The sequence below is a fragment of the Theropithecus gelada genome, chromosome 9, assembly GCF_003255815.1.
Source record: "Theropithecus gelada isolate Dixy chromosome 9, Tgel_1.0, whole genome shotgun sequence".
NCBI classification, from domain to species: domain Eukaryota; kingdom Metazoa; phylum Chordata; class Mammalia; order Primates; family Cercopithecidae; genus Theropithecus; species Theropithecus gelada.
In genome coordinates this window covers 101011679-101038790 of record NC_037677.1, presented here as the reverse complement: position 1 = coordinate 101038790, position 27112 = coordinate 101011679, and the positions used below count along the sequence as shown (strand labels likewise).

General features: G+C 38.7%; 1 protein-coding gene across 1 annotated transcript in view; it reads right to left on the bottom strand.

The window, feature by feature from the left end:
- CFAP58 (cilia and flagella associated protein 58) overlaps positions 1–27112 on the bottom strand; it is a 111196-nt gene that overhangs the window by 63791 nt on the left and 20293 nt on the right. Inside the window, exons 8-11 of the mRNA XM_025397301.1 lie at positions 22253–22335; positions 18876–19067; positions 6752–6913; positions 5669–5815 (exon numbers count right to left, since the gene is read on the bottom strand). Of these exons, the coding sequence (XP_025253086.1) occupies positions 5669–5815; positions 6752–6913; positions 18876–19067; positions 22253–22335 (584 nt within the window). The remainder of the gene's footprint in view (positions 1–5668; positions 5816–6751; positions 6914–18875; positions 19068–22252; positions 22336–27112) is intronic.

Here is a 27112-nt window from a genome sequence, read left to right as displayed (position 1 = left end):
AAGTTCACACATAACAATATTAACCTTAAATGTAAATGGACTAAATGGTCCAATTAAAAGACGCAGACTGGCAAATTGGATAAAGAGTCAAGACCCATCAGTTTGCTGTATTCAGGAGACCCATCTCACATGCAGAGACACACATAGGCTCAAAATAAAGGGATGGAGGAGGATCTACCAAGCAAATGGAGAACACAAAAAAAGAGGGGTTGCAATCCTAGTTTCTGATAAAATAGACTTTAAACCATCAAAGATCAAAAGAGACAAAGAAGGCCATTACATAATGGTAAAGGGATCAATTGGCTAACTATCCTAAATATATATGCACCCAATACAGGAGCACCCAGATTCATAAAGCAAGTCCTTAGAGACTTACAAAGAGACTTAGACTCCCATACAATAATAACGGAGGACTTCAACACCCCACTGTCAACATTAGACAGATCAACGAGACAGAAAGTTAACAAGGATATCCAGCAATTGAACTCAACTCTGCACCAAGGGGACCTAATAGACATCTACAGAACTCTCCACCCCAAATCAACAGAATATACATTCTTCTCAGCACCACATCGCACTTATTCCAAAAGTCACCACATAATTGGAAGTAAAGCACTCCTCAGCAAACGTAAAAGAACAGAAATTATAACAAACTGTCTCTCAGACCACAGTGCAATCAAACTAGAACTCAGGACTAAGAAACTCAATCGAAACCGCTCAACTACATGGAAACTGAACAACCTGCTCCTGAATGACTACTGGGTCCATAACGAAATGAAGGCAGAAATAAAGATGTTCTTTGAAACCAATGAGAACAAAGATACAACATACCAGAATCTCTGGGACACATTTAAAGCAGTGTTTAGAGGGAAATTTATAGCACTAAATGCCCACAAGAGAAAGCTGGAAAGATCTAAAATTGACACTCTAACATCACAATTAAAAGAACTAGAGAAGCAAGAGCAAACACATTCAAAAGCTAGCAGAAGGCAAGAAATAACTAAGATCAGAGCAGAACTTAAGGAGATAGAGACACAAAAAACCCTCCAAATAGGCGTCTGTAGTCCCAGCTACTTGGGAGGCTGAGGCAGGAGAATGGCATGAACCTGGGAGGCGGAGCTTGCAGTGAGCCGAGATCCGGCCACTGCACTCCAGCCTGGGCCACAGAGCAAGACTCCGTCTCAACCAAAAAAAAAAAAAAAAAACCCTCCAAAAAATCAATGAATCCAGGAGCTGGTTTTTTAAAAAGATCAACAAAATTGATAGACTGCTAGCAAGACTAATAAAGAAGAAAAGAGAGAAGAATCAAATAGACACAATAAAAAATGATAAAGGGGATATCACCACCAACCCCACAGAAATACAAACTACCATCAGAGAATACTACCTCTACGCAAATAAACTAGAAAATCTAGAAGAAACGGATAATTTCCTGGACACTTACACTCTCCCAAGACTAAACTAAAGGAAGAAGTTGAATCCCTGAATAGACCAATAACAGGCTCTGAAATTGAGGCAATAATTAATAGCCTACCAACCAAAAAAAGTCCAGGACCAGACGAATTCACAGCTGAATTCTACCAGAGGTACAAGGAGGAGCTGGTACCATTACTTCTGAAACTATTCCAATCAATAAAAAAAGAGGGAATCCTCCCTAACTCATTTTATGAGGCCAACATCATCCTGATATCAAAGCCTAGCAGAGACACAAAAAAACCCCAGAATTTTAGACCAATACCCCTGATGAACATCGATGCAAAAATCCTCAATAAAATACTGGCAAACCAAATCCAGAAGCACATCAAAAAGCTTATCCACCATGATCAAGTGGGCTTCATCCCTGAGATGCAAGGCTGGTTCAACATATGCAAATCAATAAATGTAATTCAGCATATAAACAGAACCAAAGACAAAAACCACATGATTATCTCAATAGATGCAGAAAAGGCCTTTGACAAAATTCAACAGCCCTTCATGCTAAAAACTCTCAATAAATTTGGTATTGATGGAACGTATCTCAAAATAATAAGAGCTATTTATGACAAACCCACAACCAATATCATACTGAATGGGCAAAAACTGGAAACATTCCCTTTGAAAACTGGCACAAGACAGGGACGTCCTCTCTCACCACTCCTATTCAACATAGTGTTGGAAGTCCTGGCCAGGGCAATCAGGCAAGAGAAAGAAATAAAGGGTGTTCAGTTAGGAAAAGAAGAAGTCAAATTGTCCCTGTTTGCAGATGACATGATTGTATATTTAGAAAACCCCATCATCTCAGCCCAAAATCTGCTTAAGCTGATAAGCAACTTCAGCAAAGTCTCAGGATACAAAATCAATGTGCAAAAATCACAAGCATTCTTATACACCAGTGACAGACAGAGAGCCAAATCATGAATGAAATTCCATTCACAATTGCTTCAAACAGAATAAAATACCTAGGACTCCAACTGACAAGGGATGTAAAGGACCTCTTCAAGGAGAACTACAAACCACTGCTCAGTGAAATAAAAGAGGACACAAACTAATGGAAGAACATACCATGCTCATGGATAGGAAGAATCAACATCATGAAAATGGCCATACCTCCCAAGGAATTTATAGATTCAATACCATCCCCATCAAGCTACCAATGACTTTTTTTACAGAATTGGAAAAAACTGTTTTAAAGTTCATATGGAACCAAAAAAGAGCCCACATTGCCAAGATAATCCTAAGTCAAAAGAATAAAGCTGGAGGGATCACGCTACCTGACTTCAAACTATACTACAAGGCTACAGTAACCAAAACAGCATGGTACTTGTACCAAAACAGAGATATAGACCAATGGAACAGAACAGAGCCCTCAGAAATAACACCATACATCTACAGCCATCTGATCTTTGACAAACCTGACAAAAACAAGAAATGGGGAAAGGATTCCCTATTTAATAAATGGTGCTAGTAAAATTGGCTAGCCATAAGTAGAAAGCTGAAACTGGATCCTTTCCTTACTCCTTATACGAAAATTAAGTCAAGATGGATTAGAGACTTAAATGTTAGACCTAATACCATAAAAACCCTAGAAGAAAACCTAGGTAATACCATTCAGGACATAGGCATGGGCAAGGACTTCATGTCTAAAACACCAAAAGCAATGGCAACAAAAGCCAAAATTGACAAATGGGATCTAATTAAACTAGAGAGCTTCTGCACAGCAAAAGAAACTCCCGTCAGAGTGAACAGGCAACCTACAGAATGGGAGAAAATTTTTGCAATCTACTCATCTGACAAAGGACTAATATCCAGAACCTATCAAGAACTCAAACAAATTTACAAGAAAACAGCAACCCCATCAAAAAGTGGGCAAAGGATATGAACAGACACTTCTCAAAAGAAGACATTTATGCAGCCAACAGAAACATGAAAAAATGCTCATCATCACTGGCCATCAGAGAAATGCAAATCAAAACCACAATGAGATACCATCTCACACCAGTTAGAATGGCAATCATTAAAAAGTCAGGAAACAACAGGTGCTGCAGAGGATGTGGAGAAATAGGAACACTTTTACACTGTTGGTGGGATTGTAAACTAGTTCAACTATTGTGGAAAACAGTATGGCGATTCCTCAAGGATCTAGAACTAGAAATACCATTTGACCCAGCCATCCCATTACTGGGTATATACCCCAAGGATTATAAATCATGCTGCTATAAAGACACATGCACACGTACATTTATTGCAGCACTATTCACAATAGCAAAGACTTGGAATCAACCCAAATGTCCATCAGTGACAGACTGGATTAAGAAAATGTGGCACATATACACTATTGAATACTATGCAGCCATAAAAAAGGATGAGTTTGTGTCCTTTGTAGGGACATGGATGCAGCTGGAAACCATCATTCTCAGCGAACTATTGCAAGAACAGAAAACCAAACACCACATGTTCTCACTCCTAAGTGGGAATTGAACAATGAGATCACTTGGACTTGGGAAGGGGAACATCACACACCGGGGCCTATTATGGGGCGGTGGGGGGAGGGATGGCATTGGGAGTTATACCTGATGTAAATGACGAGTTGATGGGTGCTGACGAGTTGATGGGTGCAGCACACCAACATGGCACAAGTATACATATGTAACAAACCTGCACGTTGTGCACATGTACCCTAGAACTTAAAGTATAATAACAAATAAAAAAAAGAAAATTTGGAAAAAAAAATAAGTTTCTTCTGATTCATTCAGCAATAAATAAACCCTATCCCACTACAAGCTCCACAGTGGAACAAACCGTTTTCTATAAAACTCTGGTTTCAAACAAGGAGTATAAGGGCAAAGTGCAGAACATTTTCCAGTTTTAGAAAATATATGTATATTTCTTTATACATAAAAAACATTTAATGCAGAATCTTCTATTCTTTTTCTATCATAAGATAGAGTGGCGGAGATGAATGTCTGAGACAGGTAAATACATCAGTTACAATATCCTTTTTTGTACATTCACTTTTGTTACAGTTTAATCTTCTCAAACAAAATGAGCTTTAAGTTAATTTAATGTAGTAGTTCTATTTCCATGAAAACCTATCATTAACTTGACAAAACTCATTATTAAACTGAGAGTGCCTATTTCAATCTATGGTATCTTAGAATCTAGGAAATATGGCATTGAACCTGCCCAACACTAGATATACATTTTCAAGACAGTGACTATCTTTGAAAGCTAATATGTGCAGAAACCAAGGTACCCAGTCTCTAATTTGTTGTAAACAGTTTCTGCAAGTAGCTCTTAAGAACCCATGAGCATTCTGCGCATATATTTTCATAACAAAACTGGCATTATTTTCTTAGAAGTTTCTTTTTTAATCCTTGGTCAAATGGATTGGAAGGGAAACCTATTGGATTGGATAGGGAAAAGAAAAATACACTAAGTTTAGTGAAGTGTATAGTAAAACATATTTGGTTAGAGGATTTAAAATGGCGTAATTATTTGCTTTGTATTCTTGGAAAGGGTCCTTATGTTAGTAGACATAGAATATTCTAAATTAGTAGATTTTAAAGGGTATGTCTTAGTAAGATATATGGAGACAGAGATGATCTCTGGAAGAGCAGCTGCAAAGTTCTTAGACCCACAGAGGTAAAGTGAACTACAAACCTGGACAAGGGTAAACCAAGTGAGAACAGAGCTCTATCACCCAGTTGATAAGACTGCAGATAGAAAAGTGACAGCACACAAAGTAAAAAACAGAGGTACAAAGCATCACCTATAGAAGGCTCAGGGAGGAGTTTGGGAGGGTTGAGTGTGAGCACAATGGTTGGACTTGGTTGTGAATGCAGAGGGATTGTAGCGGGCATGCAAGTTCAAGGACTTCTTGGCACTGCTGACCTGCTAGGTTCTCTCCCACTGATGTATGATAGCCTGCATAAATGAAAGGGGTGTGTGTGCATCTCCACTACTCCCTTTCCCCATTCTACCTAGCAACACTACCTGTAGGGAGCCCTGAACAAGAGATGGTAAAGCTCATCCTCCGGGTACCATGTTTGCTTGGTTTGGATAACTAGCAACAGTGACCACAGGCAGACGTGGTTGTTCTCCCTGCCCCTCGCTACCTTCAGTGAGACTGGAGGTTGCCTAGGTAGGCTGATGAACTATTGGTCCTTTGCTTTTACTATGAGGTCAGTACCTTCAATGTTTCCTTTTCCTTTTCTATTCGCTGCTGTTCCAGGTGCAGCTTCACAAGTGCAGACTCTTTGGCAGAGATTTCTTCTTTCAGCTGATCTACCTGATGGGTCATAATCTTTAACTTTCTCTTCATTTCTGTTATTTCATCCTAACAAAATGGAAGGAGAAATGTTTGAAAGTGAATTAGACATCATCATCCCTATGGAAGTTCAATATATATTTAAGAGCTCTTAAGGGACGCTCTCTCAAAATAATGGTCTCTTGATCAATTACAACTGGGCTAATCCTTTGTCTCTAGTGCCCATCGACTTCAAAGTACTTTATAGTATATAGTATTAACTCTCAAAATATTCTCATGAGATACACACAAAATATGCATAATGAACATCACACACACACCTTATTCCTCCTTTTATGAAAGGAATTGGAAGCACAACAAACATATAACTAAAAGATTTTGAAGTGAAGCTCTGGAATTCAAAGAGTATGCTGCTGCCCTCTGAGTCATGGTAGCTATTAGCAGTTTTAAAAATTAGAAAGACAACCGGGCATAGTGGCTCATGCCTATATTCCCAGCACTTTGGGAGGCCAAGGCAGGTGGATTATTTGAGGTCAGGAGTTTGAGACCAGCCTGGCCAACATGGTGAAAACCCTGTCTCTACTAAAAATACAAAAATTAGCCAGGCATGGTGGTATGCGCCTGTAATTCCAGCTACTCGGAAGGCCAAGGCAGGAGAATCACTTGAACCCGGGAGGTGGAGGTTTCAGTGAGCTGAGATCATGTCACTGCACTCCAGCCTGGGTGACAGAGTGAGACTCCGCCTCAAAAAAAAAAAGTAGAGAGACAAGAATAGTAATTCTACATAATAATTACAAGTAGAACCATGATCTCCACATCCTATTAAGATGTATCATTTCTATTCCAAATAACCTGATAGTTTTGCATAAATTGATCTTCTTTTCAGGTGAATTCCATGAGATTTTTTTTTTATCTATTCTAAATTCTGCCATTAGGGTAACAGAAACTGTTTTAAATGCAGGGTGAAAATAAATCAAAATGTAAGGACATAAATATATTATTTACCTGAGCCTCAACCAGATTTTTGCTATACAGATTCCTGTCTGATCTCACAGCTTCATACAGGTTCTGTTGCTGTTTTAATTTAATCTCTGATTCAGCTATTTTTTTCCTGTAGTCAAAAATCTGCGTTTCACGAACTTTTATGTCTTCCATGTTCATAAGGACCTGGAGAAGAAAGAAGTAGATGAAAATGGTTAAATAGCCCACCTGTGCTTACAGGTTCAGGACAAATGGAGTTTTTTATCTAAGCGTGGCTGATAGAGATGCCAGTAATCAGAAAATCTGACAGTGGCTATAATCACTGCAGTATGACACAGAAATTCAGCCCAACTGATTAGGGGCAAACATACATTTTATCTATACTAGAGTTCTGCTCAAGTATAAAGGCTTAACACAGTTATTTTGTGATCACAAGAAAGAAAAAAAAGAGAAGAAATTCTTTCAATTCTGAAAACCTCTCCTGACCACCCTACCCCCGAAAAAGGGGGGGAAAAAAAAAAGTCACAGGCTTAAATGGATCTTAACACAAAGCACTAAGAAAGATAAGAGAGAACCTAGCTGTTTGGCCACACTGGCTGCTTACAGAGTTAACCATGAGAAAGAAAAACGGTCTTTGAACTTTGATAGCAATCATGACACTATCTTGCCAATGTCAAACTCACTCCATCAGGGGAACTGAAAAGGACTCTGTAAAAATGCATTCTTTTGTGCACAAAATACTTCCAGGAAAGATGGGATGCAAGAACTACTGCCCCATTTTTGCAAGTATGAAAAACCAACACCTGAAATTCCACCATGAGTCAATACCTCTCAAAAAGCCATGCACACAGTAGCAATGACGTCATCATGACTCTCCGCTGCAATGTCCACAGAAATTGACTTTTTAAAGATAAACTTCTTTAGAAAGTTCTTAAGAAGAAAAATGTTCACGAAGAAATCTGATTAAATCAAGGAAACTACAGTGTAAATAACAGCTAGAGCACATAAGGAGAAAATTCTTAAGAAAATTTCGCTGTGTTTCTTGGTGTTCCCTTAATTAATGGTTGCAATGGGAGGACACAGAGCAATGTGACAGAGCATGGAGGAAAAGGGGACACACATGAAGAAATAGGGCCATGTCTCTGGGCCCATGTCTCTGAGGAAGTGACAGTTTACCTAGAACGCAAGGTGGAAAAGGACCTCTTACACTTCTGCCATCCTGAAATTCACCATGACTCAGGTGTGGGCTACTTGTGAGCAACATGTTCCCAAATTATTGCACTTACAAGAATCCATTTTTTTCCACTTGCAGAATTACTATCCCAGAAAATACGTAAATGAGAAGCCCAGTTCTATTCTTTCCCCATCAGAGTTAATGATGGCTATTATTTTAAATATTTATCCTTTACATATTTAAATAAGCACCTTTCAAAATTTTTTTACAGGTGCTTAAGGAGGGATGGGATTGAATTTTAGTAAATGTCTTTCAATGTATATAATTTTGTATTATTCTTTCTTATTGGGTCAATTGATTTGATAAACCTAGTAACAGATTTTTCAATTTATTTATAATATAGTTCCATGTGCCACAATTTAAAATAAATTCATAAATGTGAAATACACATTTATTTTCCTTATTTACTTGAACTTTCTTTCTCCAACATCAGCCTCTCTTCTACACAAAACAAAAGTAGGTTAACAATCTACTATGTATTCTTCCATATTTTTCATTGGATTCTGCATATTCTATTCATGTCTATAACCTAACAATAATAGCTAATATTCATCAGTTACTTTCTGTGTACCTGACATTTTACATGTATTAGCTCCTTTAATCTCTCAAAAATCCTCTAAGATATGTACTGTTATTGCCTCCAATTTTACAAAGAAAGAAACAGATCAAAATAAGTAATATTTACAAAGTTATTCAATGAGTAAATAGAGAACTACACAGATTTGTTTGTTTTCTGTTTTGCTTTTTGAGGTTTGTTTTTATTTTTTAACCCAATGGGATCTTATAACTACTCTTATGCATTTTGCTTTTTATCATCAAATAATGCCTTGTAGAAATTATCACTGTAATTCATTCTTTTTAAAGGTTGCATAATATCCTATAGCGTGGGTGTGCCATCATAATTTAATCCTTCTCCACTGATGGGCATTAACTTTGTTTCCACGTTTTTGCCACTCTGAACCATCCTACAAGAAACATTTTTGTATGTGTATTCTCATGCACTTGTGCTTTTATTTCTGTGGATGGATTCCCAGGGGTGGAATAGCTGGCTCAAAGGACATACATATTTTCAACTTTAATAGATATTGCTAGATTGCTTTCCAAAATGGCTGTAACACTTTACATTTCCACACCACCAGCAAGAGCTTTCTTAATAGAAAACTATCCTTGCAGCTTCAGGATAAACCCTTTTTGGTCATACTGGATGATTCTTTTAATGTACTGTTAAATTTGGTTTCCTGGAATTTCATTTAGGATTCTGCATGTGTTTTCCCAAGTGATCTAGGCCTATATCTTTCTTTTCAGTTCTTTTTTAGTCTCAAGGTTTCTGCTAGTTTCATAAAGTGAATGGAGTACATTTCTGTTCACTCATTCATTCACTCCCCCATTTATTCATTCACTCAATGAACAGGTACTGAGGACCTACCTATCTATGGCAGGCACTGTAAAAGTATGTGTGATAGAAAGAAGAATAAGACACATTCCCTATCCTCAAGTTCACTTGTAGGGAGTGACTTCACCACAGAATGGATAATCAAGGAATGGATATAACTAGTAAACTGAGATATGCACCAAGTGTTATGGGAAAACCTAAGACTGAAAGGTTAATGCTTAATAGATTGAAAATACTTTCAACAGCATCATCAGCATTCAGAATATCAAGCAGCACGTTAGAGAAAGGAAAAAAATAGTTTGTTCAGTCACTTTGAGAGATGTTAGAACAAGAATAATTCTTTGCACAGGCAGAATAATGCCACAGAGAAAGGAGGTAGCCAGGGGCATCTCTTTTTTGAGCGTCCAACTAGCATGGTCCATCTTTCTGCACACAACAGTGCACAAAAGTCACAAACTTGCTTCTGGATTCTTGAAGCTGGAGTTATAAGAACCCATCAGGACACCAAGAAGATAAAAGGGATTCACAAATATTGAAACTAGGGGAAAAGACAATTTACAAGCAATGTATTTCTAAGTGTTGGGACTCGGTTTATCTTTATGGAAATCATTCAGGCCAAAGTCATGCAGAAGTTCAAATCCTGAAAATTCATAAAGTATATGGGTGTTAAGTGTAGCCAAACCTCTTGTCAGCAAGCTGCCCCTGTTAGAAGTGGCGTGTCAGAGACACAGGCTGCCAGCTTGGGGCTGGAGCTTAATTAATATACACTTTGAGGTACCTCAAACCAACTCATGAGATAAATCACATCCAAATATAGAAAGTTTTATTACAGCCAGTGAATTAGAGCTCCTGGCACTCCTAGGCTTCAGAGGAGTCCAGAAAATGCTTACAGGGCATGACAGAAGTACAGTCTCAGTTTATAACCTACTCCTACCTTTTCTTTTTCTGTTAAAACAACCTGCCGATAGAAATAAGAGTGAGATAGAAATCAATAACGTGTACAGGAAAACTGCAGCATAACCAAAACATCATATAGACCAAGGTGGGATTAGAAAGTAGGTCATTGCATTTGGAACCCCTTAACGTACATTTGATGAAATATCAGTACAATAAACTTCTCAAATAAGTTTTTCTGACTTGATGTCAATGGTCTCAATGCTGACAATGCTTTTACCTTCATAATGAAACTGAAAAACTCACTCTGCAAAAATAGAAAACAACTATATGCCCCGGCCAGTGAAATGTTGAGTCTTCCCTATTTTTCTTGCCTTGTTATTTTACCCTCTATCTTGAATTTAGAGAGGCGTATCTATGGCTTCGATTAATTTTTATAACATATTATATTATGAATGTGGGATATAATAATATCTATCTCACAGGGCTATTATGAGGATTTAAGTGAGAGAATATACACCTGTGCCATCATACAAGTACTTAGCATATAATAATTTAATCATTTAATAAATGTTAACAGGTTATTATGATAGTTTACATTATGTCATGTTACATAATACTAGTACTTTAAAAAGTTAATTTGATTTTCCTCCGAATCAAATCCTGTTCTGCAGGAAAAGTAATGATACGAAGTATGCTTGTTCTATTAAGACACAAAAAGCTTATAATTTGTGTTCCCTTGATTCCTCTCTCCAGGGTTCTGCTCAATTACAGAGGCTCTGTATCAAATTCAAATTAACATCAAAGAAATAGCAGCTTTATTTCATTATGAAGATACCTATCTAGTGGACAATATTTCCTTAATCAATTTTTGGTTTCTTTGCTTGCATTAAGTCCTTGAAAGCACATTATTATTCATTTCCTGGAACCTCTGTCCTGAAGAGCTTTGCTTGACACTGTTATAGGCAAATGAGCAAAGAGCTAGGAAATTTGTTGGTAGGGTTTTGTTGCAAAAGAATGTTTTTTGGCATATCAAATGTCTGGGAGGTGACTGCCAGAAGTTTAATATTTGAAATGAAAAAGGTGGGAGATCCTAAAATGAGGCAAGTGCATCATGGGAAAAATGTTCAGCAGATTTAATAATTTACTAGGAATGGTTTTACCTAGAACATGCAAAAGTTCAGAAAGCAGGAAATATGGTAGACCACAACTTACCATGCCTGCCGTTTCTCATGCCTCTCAATTTACCTGAATAGCGAAATTTAGAGTGCAGCAAAGGAAAATCACGAGGATAAAAAGTGCTACAATCCTGGGGTAGGCTATCTTATGGTTTAACAAATGTTCATTCTCTCCCCTTGTCCCACAACCTAAAGAGAGAAGTGCATTTCCCTTGCTGCTGATGTTAGCCTTGGCCATGTGACTCGCTATAGCCAATGGGAGGTCAGAATATTAGACAAGTAGACACAAAATGTGCGTGTATGCGTGACTTTGTCTCTTGTTCTCCTTCCTTTCCCCATGAGAAGAACATGTACATGGAGGATAAGAAACATGTGGTCCAGAACTGAGCCCAACCCACATCCCAGAACCAAGTCCAGGCAAGCCCAGGTTAGGTCAGCTGAACCTCTATCAACTGCAGGTGTGTGAATAAGAAATAAGTGCTTGTTTTTGTATCCTACTGAGATGTTGTGGCTATTTATCATGCACTATTATTATTGCAAGTGTTGACAGAGACAAACACATAGGAAAAGGTTTGGGATTCTGAGTCATCCAGTTCAGGCACAAAAGGGGATCTTCTTTCTCACTGGCAAATGCCAAGTTAAATGAATACAATATAATGTAGGAGTTCAGCATCTCCGAGTTCACTTTTCTTTCTCTAAGCAAGAAAGAACAAGAAGGCAAATGTTGTTGGCAAATGTTGATTCTGTTTTGCAGCTCAGAAGGAAGAAGAGATCAGGCCTGGAAGTCACTCACAGCTAAAAATGCCAATGATAATTCAGATAAAATCGTCCATCGTGGTAACATGTTTCACATGAATTTAAAGGAAGGGCAGACTCATAGTGATAAGTAAATATATTATTAGAAAATAACCTGATACAGATACTTAAAAGTGAGCCTCTGACTAGTTAACTCAGATGTCCAATTAAGCTTTCCATTCATTCTTAGTTCAAAAAATATTTGAGTATTTACTTAGTAAATAAGTAATATGAAGAACTCAAAATTGGATAAGACTTGCCCCCAAGAAGCCAGTGTTTAGAATGAGGCAGACATATGCAAATAACAGTTATGTGCACACAGGCCAGAGGGGAACCAAGTACAGAGGAATTAGACACCACTTTTAGTAAACCTTCTTGGGAAAGGTGGAATTTTATTTGGTCCCTGAAGGAAAGGCAAGGTTACTAATATTATTTATTTCTTTTTTAAATCAAGATACTAAAGTAATACATATCCATTTCACTTTTTCTTATTTTTATTTATTTTTTATTTTTTTAAGATGGCGTTTCACTCTTGTCACCCAGGCTGGAGTGCAATGGCACAATCTCAGCTTACTGCAACCTCACCTCCTAGGTTCAAGCGATTCTCCTGCCTCAGCCTCCCAAGTAGCAGGGATTATAGATGCCCACTACCACACCCAGCTAATTTTTGTGTTTTAAATAGAAACGGGGTTTCACCATGTTGGCCAGGCTGGACTTGAACTCCTGACCTCAGGTGATCCACCCACCTCGGTCTCCCAAAGTGCTGGGATTACAGGCATGAGCCACCATGCCCAGCCTATCCATTTTAGAATAGCTTAAAAAATAAAATAAAATAAAAAAAATAAAAGCAAAAAAGGAGCAAATTAAAACAATTTGTATCCTTATCACCCAAAGATAACCACTATTAATATGTTAATATGGCTCCTTCCACTCATTTTCTTGTTAAAACAAAAAAGGGTAACTAGGTATCTATCTGTTTTTTCCTCTTGCGTAAATTCTCACAGAGAACTTTTCATTATTGTAGATGAAACACACACACACAAAAGGACTTTCTTCTTGGGCAAGTCTATGGAGAGTGTCCTGTCACTGATTTTGCCTGGAACATGGTCAGCCTGTGCAATTCTTTCTTCATCTCCAGAAAATATTTCCCACTACATCCTTGATTAGGGGCTCATTTCCATAATCAGAAACCAACTCTCTGTAGGCTGGTTTCTATTCTCTGTCCTCTTCTCTCTTATCTTCTCTATGATCATTTTTGTAGAGACCGGGTCTCCCATGTTGCCCAGCCTGGCCTCAAAGGATCCTCCTGCCTCAGCCTCCCAAAGTGCTAAGATTACAGGCATGAGCCACCACGCCTGGCCTGATTCCGTTTTCCACAACATCAGTTCTGTTCTTTACTAACTTTGGTGTGGATTTTAAATCTGCCATTTTTTTTTTTTTTTTAGTTTTTATACAATTGATCCTTATTTTGTCCACCCTTTCTTTTTATTTCATCTTTGCTTTTCCCTAGAGGTAACGCCATGTTGGATTTATAACTCAGGTGATAGTCCTGTATCCTACTGGGGTCACCTTGTCCTTTACAACAACAACAAGTCTAGACTTTCCATTCTGTGTGCTGGGAAGCCCCCAAACCCTCTAATATCTCCAAGAATTCTTGGAGGAATTGCATTTCTTCTACTTGCTGTGGCTCCAGTTTGCTGTTGCCATAGCTTTCTAGATTCTCGGACACATCTTGTCTCTTGCACATACTGTCCTTTTTCCAGGATGTGTCACTTCACATCCTCACCACCCCATGCCTGTGCCCCCAAAGTGCAATCACAACTGTAGGATTGATGTAGTAGATTTGTCACCAGAGGTTTAAGGAACTTAAAATCAAATATTGGACATCACTGTTTTCTGCAATTCCTCCATCATTCCTGTCTCTAGGAACTCCTCACTTCCAGCAGCGCCCAGCCTACTGCCTTGATGCTGATGTTGTGTGTCCTCCTCTCCCATTCTTCCCCATCTTCTCCCCATTTCCTGCTCACCACCCACTCCTCCTTTCCCACTTCCTGTTACTTTTCTCACATGACTGTGTTTCACTCTGGTTCATGGAGCCTCACCTTTCAAACCAAGGCAAGTATCAAGGTATTTTGCTAAACAAAGACTGTTCCTCCCACAAGTGGAAACTTGGCACCAGGTTTTACATATTTACACTCTTTGAAGGAAGCCAAACCTTTTCTCTGCATTTTTTTCTATTAGGTTAAGAACCTTATGAAATCGCTGATAGTCAATTGTTTCTTATTTACCAAAAAAAGACGATTTCAAAGGGTTCAACCTAAAGATCTTGCCACAGAAGAATTTTCAGAGACAGACCTTTACCCTGGGGCTCCTAGAAGCCATTCTCTTTCTCTCGTTCTCAGGCATATTTTCCCAAGGCTCCATTAGGCCGCTTTTTTCTTTATTCATTCTTGAGCAAGACAGGATTTACCGCAACCTAAGAACAATGCCACTAAGGTGAAGGGGTTTACCTTTCCCCAACTCTTAGTACCCTAGGGTGGTGGCAGATCCACTTTCAAATCTACAGCTGGAAATACAGTGACATGCCAAGTCCCAGTCCACCTCCCAATTTCTAATATTCTCTAGTGATATTGGAGGGGCCAAATTACGTATGTCTCCAATCCTTTTTGTATGCACACAGAAAAAACTGGAGACAGACTCTACAAATAATTTTACGTTATCTTTCTCAGATTCATATTAGAAACATGTTCCCATCTTTAAAAATAATTTGCAAACACATGATTTTAACAGCTACATAATACTATGTCAAATAAATGTAGCATGATTTATTTAACCTTTTTGGGGGCTGATTCCTAGTTCTCATTATTATAAATTATGTTTTGAAAAAATATTTTTTCATATAAATCTCTCCATTTCTTATTTTTCATTAGATTCAGTTTTTCTTAAAAAGGAAAATTCTGGATAAAAGATAGATAAACTTGGAAGATAAACTTGGAACAATGTATACTCACTTTAGAAGTAGATGAAAATGTCAGTTTCATGACATCTTCCCCAGCCTTTGATATTATTTCTCAATACCCTACAAACAGAATGCACATAAGGGAGCTTTTTGTTTGTGAGAATGAGGGTGTGTGTGCGTGTGTGTGTGTGTGTTGGACAGTAAAGAAAGAAAGAAATATGAGAAGGGGACAAAGAGACATACATATTCTTAAGAAGTCCAGAGATGCACAAGTTGCATAGCAACTGATATATTCTGTCAGGGGTTAAGCAAGACACAGAAAAATTGTAGATGATAAGTAATATTTTAAGAATTTGTGTTCAAATTATTTAGGTAAGACGTTATGTGCAGTTACATATCAGAACTTGTGAAAAACGGTTAACAACAAAACTTGATATCCGAATCTCTCTTTTACGAGGAAGCCAAGAAAAATATACAATCCTATATTAAAATCAGTGGTAGCATTCTTTTTACCGCTTATCATCTATCCATTTGTTTAACAAATACTTTTTTGGTGTCTCTTATGTGCCAGGATGCTAGAAATAAAGAAAGGAATGAAATAAAGTCCTTGCCCCCAAAAGCTCACTATAAAGTGGATAAAACAGATATGCAAATAAATAATTACACTATAGATTGATAATCGTCTTTCCAGAGACATTAACAAATCTATAAAGTACAGTGACAAGCTCTGCCCATAAGGAATCAGAGGAAGCTTGACCTGAGCATTTGAGTTAGGTCTTGAAGGGTGAATAGGAATGTGCCATGCAGAGAAAGGACAGAACTTTCCACAGGGAACAAAGAGCTTGGACTCTATTCCATTAATGCAGAGTATCCAGTATCCCAACTGCTGTGCCTTGCATGGGTTTCAGATGTGTGCTAAAACACGGATTTTACTCTACCCACAGGATGGCCAGGTGGGACCTGGGCAGCTGACATCCCTGGATTGGTTCCTTCAGCCCCAAATAGCCTCATCTCCTTATTCCCATGTGCCACTGACATGTGTATTGGTCCATTTTCAAACTGCTACAAAGAACTTCCCTGTGACGGGGTAAACATAAAGAAAAGAGGTTTAACTGACTCCCAGTTCCACTGGCTGGGGAAGCCTCAGGAAACTTACAATCATGGTGGAAGGGGAAGCAGGCATCTTCTTCACAAGTCACCAGGAAAAGGAAGAATGAAGGAGGAACTTCTAAACACTTATAAAACCAACAGTTCACATGAGAACTCACTCACCATCATGAGCACAGCTTGGGGAAAACTCCTCCATGATCCAATTACCTCCCTCCCTCGACACATGGGGATTACAATTCAAGATGAGATTTGGGTGGAGACACAGAGTTCAACCATATCAACATGTAATTTTTACATATTCTGTGATGTGAAAAATGTTAGGAAGCCCTGCCCCAGGGAGAGGTGACAGAGGTTTATATCCTGAGTAATAATAAAATCACACTGGAATTTTTAAGAGTTAGCTCTGATGGCGGTGTGATGGCACCTGGGAATGGAGAGAAATTGCTTATCAGGAAGAAGAAACTGGAGGCTGCAACAGATGACATTATATGTTCAAATACATTTGCTACCTCACCCTGCAGGGCCCCTCCCTAAGGAGGACCAGGATGCCTGGCACAGCCCTGTGACTTGGTTGGCCAGTGGAATATGAGTGGGTAGGATCTGTGCCCTTCCCTTGTCAGCAGAGGCTCAGAAGCACCCTGAGGGTCCACTGTTTCCACCCTTTCCCTTTGTCCAGAGGCCAGGGCATCCTGACAGAGTCAGCCTGGAAAGAAGAGGACAAAAAGCAGGGATGCAGCTGATCTGCAAAGGCCAGTTATGTGAGCAAAACATAGATCTTTATTGCTGTGAACCACTAAGGTTTGAAAGTTATTTGTGCAGTAAACTGGTGAATACAGAAGCTAACGTGCAAGTCCAAGCTCGAGAATACCAGGGCCTAAACTGACAAGTCCTTAGAGTCAGTAAATCAATCAGTGGAACTTCTTACATGGTTAAGTCAGAAAAGAAATATGCTCTGCTCCAATGACTCCCAATTAGGGGTGTGAGAATCCATTGGGGATCACTGTCCTGCAGACCTAGACAAAGCCAAGGCACTGTGCTTCTCCAGCAGCCCTTCCCAAATTGTCTGCATGGCAGATTGAGTCTAAGTGGAAAGAAGCTGATTTCCTATTAGTAAAGCTTGTTTCCCACTTTCTTTATTTCTGTAATACAAATATTGGCTGTCCCTTTGTCACCTTCTTTGACATTTCACTCCAAAAAAACAAAAAATTTAAGTGTGCAAGAGCATTAGTAAGCACTGCAGAATGTAACCTGAATTTCATTGAGGAGATGGAAGAGAGGGCTTACCTTGCATAACAGATCACATCTTGCTAGGGGGAGAAAAGGTGATTAAATGAGCCTTTTCTCCCGAACTTTCTAATCAGCCTCATAACTAAAACTTTTCTCCATTTCCCAGCCTCCCACTCCATAGACCACTGCTCCATGCCATCTATGAATGCATTAAAGAGAGTACTATTGTAACTACTCATGCTTCATGCAGGCGATGCACTAAGACAGCTGGCTAAAATGAAATCCAAATCCCCGAAGCCATTCTTGGAGACATATATCCTTGAGCCTTCTCTCTCCTAAGCAGTTTATAAGAAGCAGAGATCTAGAACTCAGCTCCCCAATGTGTGGATTTCCTCCAGTGGTTTTTTTTTGTTTGTTTGCTTGTTTTGAGACAGGGTCTCACTCTGTCACCCAGGCTGGAGTGCAGTGCTACAACCACAGCTCACTGTAGCCTCCACCTCCCAGGCTCAAGTGTTCCTCCCACCTCAGCCCTCTAAGTAGTTGGGACCATAGGAGCACACTACCATGCCCGACTAATTTTTCTATTTTTTGTAGAGACAGGGTTTCACCGTGCTGTCCAGGCTAGTCTCAAACTCCTGGCCTCAAGCTATCCATTCCCTTGGCCTCCCAGGGCGCTGGGATTACCGATGTGAGCCATTGCGCCCAGCTCACAACAGTTTTTTTTCCTTTTTATTTTATTTTATTATATTTTGGTAGAAACAGAGTCTTGACATGTTGCTTAGGCCACTTGTGACCTCCCGGCCTCAAGCAATCATCCTGCCTCAGTGCTGGGATTGCAGGAGTTCACAATCGTTTGAGAATAAAAAAATGCTCTTTGAAATTGTGACACCCCTAGCAGATGCGGTAGTCACTCACATCTTAACTTGTGGTCATTTAATTAGATGCTTTTCTCCTAACGTCAAGTTGGGGTCCTTTCTCTGAGGAGACAAAATCAGTGCCAGATGGTGGGTGGGTGTGGAGACTGAAGAGTTGAGAGATGATGATGCTGGCAGCCCTGGTACCAGCCCAGGGATGCTGCACAGCAGGGCAACAGAGAAGAGAGAGAACCCAGAAGTTGGAAGAGGGCCCTGGAAAGGAGAAATGAGAGAGCAACAAGCATAAACATTGTCCTTTTCACAATGTGGCCCAGGATCAGCTCAGAAACAGCTCATATTTCGTCCACATCATTCTTACCAAATCTTCACACAAATTAAAAGCAGAAATCTGAATAAATTCTCTTTGCAACAGTTTGTGACCATCAGAAATGCGGAGGAAGGAATGTGCCTCTGCTCCACCCACAACATCACTGAGCGGCTTACCTTTTGCGTAAGGTCACTGGCTTGGTTGATGTACCGGTCACGCTCCTTTTCCAGATGAAAGATGATCTTTCTCTGCTTCTGAGCCTCATCCTTGTAGTTCTGGATTTCTTCCTCCAGGTTCCTCTTTGCTTGTTCATGGAGCTTTACCAAGTCAGTCTGCTTCTGGGTCGCATTGACTGCCTTAAGCATGTTCTAAAAATAAGGGCACAAAGCAGTCATATTACTCATAATGTTTGAGGATTTGGGGTTAAGTTTACCCTCTGCCTCATATCTAACATAATTAGATAGCTTGTCTTTTGGATGAATAAAAATGATCATGTTCCTTACAGCTTATTAAGAGTTTATTATGCTAATTTTGCACAAGGCACTTTAAACACACATATAAATACACTAAGCAACCACAACGTCCCTAAGAAATGGGCCCCATATTGCCCCATTTTAGAGATAGGAAACTGAGACTGAAGAGTTAAGCTACTTGCCTACAAGTTCATACAATGGGGAAATGGCAGAGCAAAGATTTGAATCCATGGCTGGCTAACCCCAGAGTCCATGCCTTTAACCTCCAATCTAGCTCTTGCCTTTCTCTTGTGAGGTTAGAACTGAACCTAATCATATAACTTGAGCTTTGATTACAAAGGAAGATAAAAAGCAGCTTAATAAAAATGCAGACACCTAGAATTAACGTGTGACCCAACAATTTCACTCCTGAATATATACTCAAAACAAATGAAAGCAAAAACTTGTACATGAGTATTCACAGTAAAATAATTCGCAAGAGCCAAAAGATAGACACAATCCAAATGTTCATCAACTGATAAACAGATAAGCAAAATACAGCATATCCACACAGTGGAATAGCATTCAGCCGTAAAAAGGAATGAAGTACAGATGCATGCTACAACAGTGGATGAACTTTGAAAACACTGTTCTGAATGAAACATGCCAGACACTAAAGTTCACTAGTGTACGATTCCATTCGTATAAATATCCAGGACAGTCAAATCCATAAAAACTGAAAGCAGATTAGTAGTTGCCAGGGGTGGGAGGAGGGGGGATAGACACTGCTGCTGAACAGGTACAGTGTTTCTTCTTCTGGGGGGACAAGATTGTGGAACTAGATTGTGATGACAGTTGCCCAACACTGTGAATGTACTAAATGTCACTAATGGTAAATTTTGTGTTGTGCGTATTTAACCACAACAAAAACAATTAACCCAGTTTTTTAAAAAAATGCAGATGTTCATGTTCCAACTCCAGAGTTTCTGATTCAGTTGGTCTGGGATAGGACCCAGGCATCTACATTTTTCTTTTTTTAAGTTGCACTGGAGATTTCTGATGCTGAAAAGGAAATATCTTGGGTTGGCTGCCCAAGTTTCCCTGAAACACAGAATGAGTAGTAGTGCAATCTGGTAGCCACGCTCATGCAAAAGGATTCACCTCTTTAACCGCAACTGAATGGATCAAATGACCCTTCCCCAGGACTTCTGAAATAGGGCCTTTAGATTTGTGCAACTCAGTAGAAGATGTAACCTTGGGAGATACTGATGACAGTCATTTTTTGTCATATGGACTGGAAAACAGAGAGAGACAGTGACAGTCTTCATTGAAAGAAGAATGGAGCAAAAACTCAGGAAGTCAACTGGCAGAGAGAGATGCTTTCGTCCCAAGAATGCCAGGCCAGTTTCCAATGGGTTCCTGAGGCCCAGCTGTATCCATGAGTTCCATGAGGCACTTTACAGTTCTTTCTCAAATCTCTAACCAACATAGAACAACAGATAGATCTGAAAACTGCTGGACAATAATCAGGTAAAATGCCTATTAAATGTTGATTGGGTGACAATGTAGAAAACAGAAAAGATCAACTTTTTTTTCAGGTATTGGGTTAAACATTTGTTCTATAAAAGATAAAGCCATTTCCACATGACACTAAAAGAATCAAAATATATTCATGTTGCTACCTGTCAAAACCATGTCACTCATTCTTTGGATGAAGGTGGCATTTCAACTGAGTCAATGGGGAAAGAATGTATTATCAATTAAAGTTCATTGCATACCTGCAGAGTCGGGTGCTGTGCTAGGCACTAAGAATACAAAGGCCAGGAAATAAAAAATACAAAAGTATACCCTGCCCTAAAGGAAGAATGGACATTAATCAAATCAACAAATAAATGTAAAATTACTATTGTGCTACATGTCTTATCATGGCAGAAAACATATTGGTTGTTTATCAGTATATATAAAATACAAATGGATTAAATGTGTGTTGAATATAAATTTAAAAATCTGAATCCAACATTATTGTTTATATGTACAAATGTATAAAATAAAAAGCAATTTCCAAGATTGTCCAAGAAAAAAACCAAGCAATTTCCAAGATTGTCCAAGAAAACTTCAGTGATTTTCTTTAAAAGTGATTAGCATGTGAAGATCTAATCTATCAATTCCTGAAATTCCCTGAATAGTCTATTTTAGGCTAAAGTATAGTGTATTTTGTTAACATTTGTTTGATTCTGGGAAACCCAAAGAAATAATGAAAGTCAGAATGAACAAATACAGACCGTTTCTGCTTTGATGAGATGAAACTGTCTTGGCCGAAAGCCACACGGCTATTACAGAAGAACCCTGCCACCATCCCCCACAACCCTCCCACCATCCACACCTGGCCTGTGGTTGCTTCCTCCCCGGAAAAAATCCTTGAGCAGGAAAATTTACCCTAAATCCCTGTAGTTAAACTCCTAAAAGTGACTGTCAATGGAAAAAATCTTCAGGAAGTGGGATAGGAAAAAGGAGGGGTCCTCCATTTAATGGAGAATCTTCAGATCTCTGCCTTCAAGCTCCCATAACCCCTCCCTTAGCTTTGGACCACACTGAGCTGGAAGGTCTGACAAGATAAGGACAGAAAACAAAAACCAAAACCTACAACAACCCTGAAAAGATGGAGGAAAGCTTAGACCTGCCATTCCTACACCTAACACCTCAGAGTTAAAATTCAGTTAGCATTCGCTTGTAATTTTTGGATTAGCAAAAGTTGTCGATTATAGATATTAAATTCACAAATGTTGATTAACTGCTTAGGATGCCAGATAGCACACCAGCAATGAAAACAAGAATCCACAAAACACTCTGAAATCTCCTCTTGGCTTATATGCTAATTCCCCAAAGTCTTTTTGTGTTCTCAGGTGATAATGCAATTGCAATTCATAGCCAGTGAATGGTAGACTGTAGGCAGCGGCTTAGAGGAAAATTAAGCACTATTATTTATTCTAATCCACTTCTGTTTGCCTTGGAGTTTTCTTTTCCCATCCAACTGGTTATAGCCAGATATTACAGTGCTGAAGAAAGACATTTATTTACCAGTGTGACTGTAACACACTCACCTTATTTAGTATGTCCCTTTCTCTCAGAAGCTCGTCCATTGCCTTTCTATCAAGTTCTGCTTGTTTCTTTGAAGCCTCCACCTCTAAACCCCGAGGGAGAAAAAATAATAACAAATGTAGAGTCGATCTAAGAGAATCTACAAAAGCTGAAGTGAAACAAAAACTGCTTTACATGTTCGTCTCTAGCTATAAAACTACTATTAACCGAGTGTATGTGACCTTTGGTATAACCAAGTGAGGTAGGTCTCCCTCTCTCACTAAAGAGACGGAAACTGAGGCTTACAGAGATTAATCCATTTGCCAAATGTCTGAAGCCAACAGGTGACAGGGCTAAGATTTCTCTAATGCCAAAATGTCCTTGCTCTTTTTTTTTTTTTTTTTTTTTTTGAGACGGAGCTTTGCTCTGTCGCCCAGGCTGGAGTGCAGTGGCGCAATCTCGGCTCTGCAGCCTCCACCTCCCAGGTTCAAGGGATTTTCCTGCCTCAGCCTCCAGAGTAGCTGGGACTACAGGTACAGCACCACCATGCCTGGCTAATTATTTTTTGTTTTTTTAGTAGAGACAGGTGAGGACAAGCTCTGATTTTTTTTTTATCTTGCCCAAATTCCTATCTAAGAGGTCGGGGGAGTCATGCCCTAAAACCATAAATTCTCATCTAATGCGTTTTATTTCACCCTGTATATCGTGACTTACTTTCCAATCTGACTGTGGCATAACAAGGAAGAAAACTGAAATATTTAACCCCAAAATATATTTCCCTGCCGTACCTTGAAACTGCCCCGCAAAGTCTCTTGTGGGAAAAATCCACATTCTATAGAGAATCCCCTTTTCCCTTGTTTTCCTTCCTTCCTTTCCAGATCCAGGAAATAATCAACAAAGAGCCAAACACACTTTTAGGTCCAATAAGAAACATTTTACAACCTGCTCTCTCTGAAGTCTGCTGTCTAAGAGCTTCCTCTGCACAATAAAACTTGGTCTCCACAGTCCTTTACCTTAGCCTGAGCATTTCCTTTCTGTTGATCCCAGGTCTTCAGATAAATTCAACTGATTGTCAATCGGAAAATGTTTAAATTTACCTATAGCCTGGAAGCCCCCTACCCACTCCCCAACCCCCGTTTGAGTTGTCCCGCCTTTCTGAACCAAACCAATGTATTTCTTAAATGTATTTGATTGATGCCTCATGCCTTTCTAAAATATATAAAACCAAGCTGTACCCCAACCACTTTGGGCACATGTTCTCAGGACCTCCTGAGGCCATGGTCAGTCACATGTGGCTCAGAATAAATCTCTTAAAATATTTTACAGAGTTTGATTCTTTTGTCAACACTGGGTTTCACCATGTTGGTCAGGCTGGTCTCGAACTCCTGATCTCAGGTGATTTGCCTGTCTCAACCTCCCAAAGTGCTGGGATTACAGGCAGGCATGAGCTACTGCACCCGGCCCCTTGCTCTTTTTAATGTTTTTTATTATACAAGTAAATAGAAATACAGAACGAAATTAGAAATTCAGATAAACGGAAGTGAAAAAATTTAAATCAACCAGAATCTACTTAGTATTTTAATATGTCTCTTTCCCAGCTTATTCTTATGTAAATATACATTTGTACATAAACCTAAATATATTTATATCTATAATTTATAAATATATATATATATTTGTAAGTACACATACACCCCAAAAGGAAATGATATGTATATATAGTACACTCCATATTCTGTATAGAGATTACAGAATATAGAAACTTTTTCCTTTTATTTCATTTAATCTCTCAATCTTGGTTTTGTGGTTTCAACATTTGGTGTTGAGCTTTTCCCCAAAAAACAGAAGCTTATTGTACACACAGTATACTATTTTGTAGCTTGCTTTTATAATTAACAAGCATAGAATAAATGCCTTTCCATACTATAAATGTGCATCAGCATCCGAATTTTTAATAACTCCATGGTTTTTCACTGTGTGAAAATACATAATTTATCTTTTTTTCTTTTTTTTTTTTTTTGCAGTTACAAGCAACAATCCTGTGAAAGTTCTTACTCATATTTTTCCTGTAGAAGAAGTCCTAGATCAAAGGGGATTTTTTAAAGACATTTCTCTGCTACTGCCAAATTTCTCTCTAGAAAATTAATAGCAATTTAAATCCACACCCAAATCACCCCTGGATATCATCGTTCTCTTTGATCTTTGACAGTCTGATAGATGTTTAAAAACCAATATGTCAGTATTTAATTTGAATTTCTTTGCTTAGTAGTGAAGTTTACTACTTCTTCATGTTTAATGACCATTTATTTGTATTTCTGTTTTTCAAATTGCCCAATTTGCCCTTTACCAATTTCTCTCACAATATGTTTATCCTTTCTGGATTTTTTTTTTTTTTCCCTGAGACAGGGTCTCGCTCTGTCACCCAGGCTGGAGTGCACACTGGAGTGTGCAACTACAGCTCATTGCAACCTCTGCCTGTCAGCCCCCTGAGTAGTTGGGACTACAGACGTGTGCCAACATGCCCAACTAACTTTTATCTTTCTTTTTTTTTTCTGGTAGAGACGGGGTTTTGCCATATTGCCCAGGCTGGTCTCAGACTCCTGGGCTCAAGCAATCCACCCACCAAAGTCTCGTAAAGTGCTGGGATTACAGGCATGAGCCACCACTCCCGACCTTTTTTGTGGACTTTTAAAAGAAGCCCTTCACATATAATAAAGAGCTTTGACAATCTTTTAGTCAATTTGGCTTCATTTATAGAGAATACAGAATATAGACAATTTTGACTTTTATTTCATTTAATCTCTCAATCTTGGCTTTATGGTTTCAACATTTGGTATTGACTTTTTCCCCCAAAACAGAAGCTTATTGTCATGCCATTATTTTCTTAATAATCCATACTGCACACTGGTGTGAAACAACACTTTACCTTAGATGATAATCCTGGGTCTTTTCTGGCCTTTCCAATCTTTTTCATTGACCTGTTTATCTGGACATCATCATTACATAATTTGATTATTGAAGCCTTATAATACATTTACACATCTGGGAAGGCAAATCTTCCCTTATTTCCCAGATTTCATTTCTATTTTGTATTCTATTTCATTTCTATTCTATTCTATTTCATTTCTATTTTCATAAGTTTGTTCTTCTGGAGGCACTCTAGAATCAATTTTTGAGTCCCATACAACATAACTCACCGAATTTTAAAGAGACTCACTCTCTCACCCAGGCTGGAGTGCAGTATGTGTGATCATAGCTCACTGCAACATTGACCTCCTGGACTCAAGTGATCCTCCTGCATCAGCCTCCCAAGTAGCTAGAACTATAGGCATGTGCCACTACAGGTGCACAGGAGCATACTACCACACCTGGCAATTTTTTTTTTTTTTTTTTTTGAAGAGAGAGTACCTCAATATGTTGCCTAGACTGGCCTTGAACCCCTAGCCTTAAGCGATCCTTCTGTCTCAGCCTCCCAAAGTGCTGGGATTATAGGTGTAAGCCACTGTGCCAGGCCCCAACTCACTGAAATATTTTTGGAAAAATTAAATGTATAAATTAACTTGGACAGATTTATATTTTTATCCTATTGAGTTTTCTCATCCAGGAACTTGATATATCTCTCCATCTTTCAAGTCTTCCTTTACACCCCTCAATAGAATTTTGTGGTTTTTAAAATATATAGATCTTGCAGATATCTCGGTAACTTTATTCACAGATATTTTATTACTTTAGTTGCTATTGTGAAGAGAATTTTTTCCATCATATACTCTAACTGATTTTTTTTGGTATGAAAAAAAGCTATTGATGTCTACATATTTATTTTATAACCTCCCACTCTACTGAACTCTATTAACCTCTCTTATTAGTTCTGGTAGTTTTTCAGTTTATTTCTTGGTTTCTGTGGTAGAAAATCCTAACATGTAGGAAGGAGCCCCATGCTCCTAACTGTCATGCCCAGTGCCACTTTTTGATTGAACACACCAAAAGAACATGATCCCTAAGAAGAAATAACAATGTTGATGACACCTATAAAGTAGTTAAAAGAGAGAGAATGGTAACTTTGTATACATGATTTAAAGATGAAGAGTTGGGCTTACTGCCAAATGGGTAAAACTTCTTTTTCGAAAGCTTAGAACTATTGTAAGCAAATAGAAGTTTAAATATGGAAGTGTTTTGATAGCCAGTTACAAAAAAATGCTCTTATAGTTCCATTTTTCTTCATATCTGTCACAGAAAGTATTAGATTGAAAACTCACACTAGACTGTAGGTATCCTGAGGGCAGAGTCCTCCATGCACCCAGCACCTAGAATAATGCCTGCCCACAGTTTGGGTTTGATTTATTGAATGGATGAACAGAGAAACTGTTGAGATAGGCTGCAACTGCATCTCCATAAAACATTATTTCTTGATGTCTTAGAAGGAAAAATATCCACAAAGACCTAAGTGACAAATTTTTTTTTTTTTTTTTTGAAACAGTCTCACTCTGTCACCCAGGCTAGAGTGCAGTGGCACAATCTCGGCTCACTGCAACCTCCACCTCCCAGGTTCAAGCAATTCTCCTGTCTCAGCCTCCCGAGTAGCTGGGATTACAGGCACCCACTACCATGCCCAGCTAATTTTTGTATTTTTAATAGAGACAGGGTTTTACCATGTTGGCTAGGCTGATCTTGAACTCCTGATCTCAGGTGATCCACCCACCTCAGCCTCCCAAAATGCTAAGATTACAGGCATGAGACACCGCGCCCTGCCTTAATTTTTTTTTAAGACAGAGTCTCACTAGTGACAAATATTTCTAGTAATTCTATCCAGAGATTTAGATTGTACCTAACTTTTAGTGAGGAATATATGCTTTTGTGCTTTTACGTATGTTGTCTCATTCAGT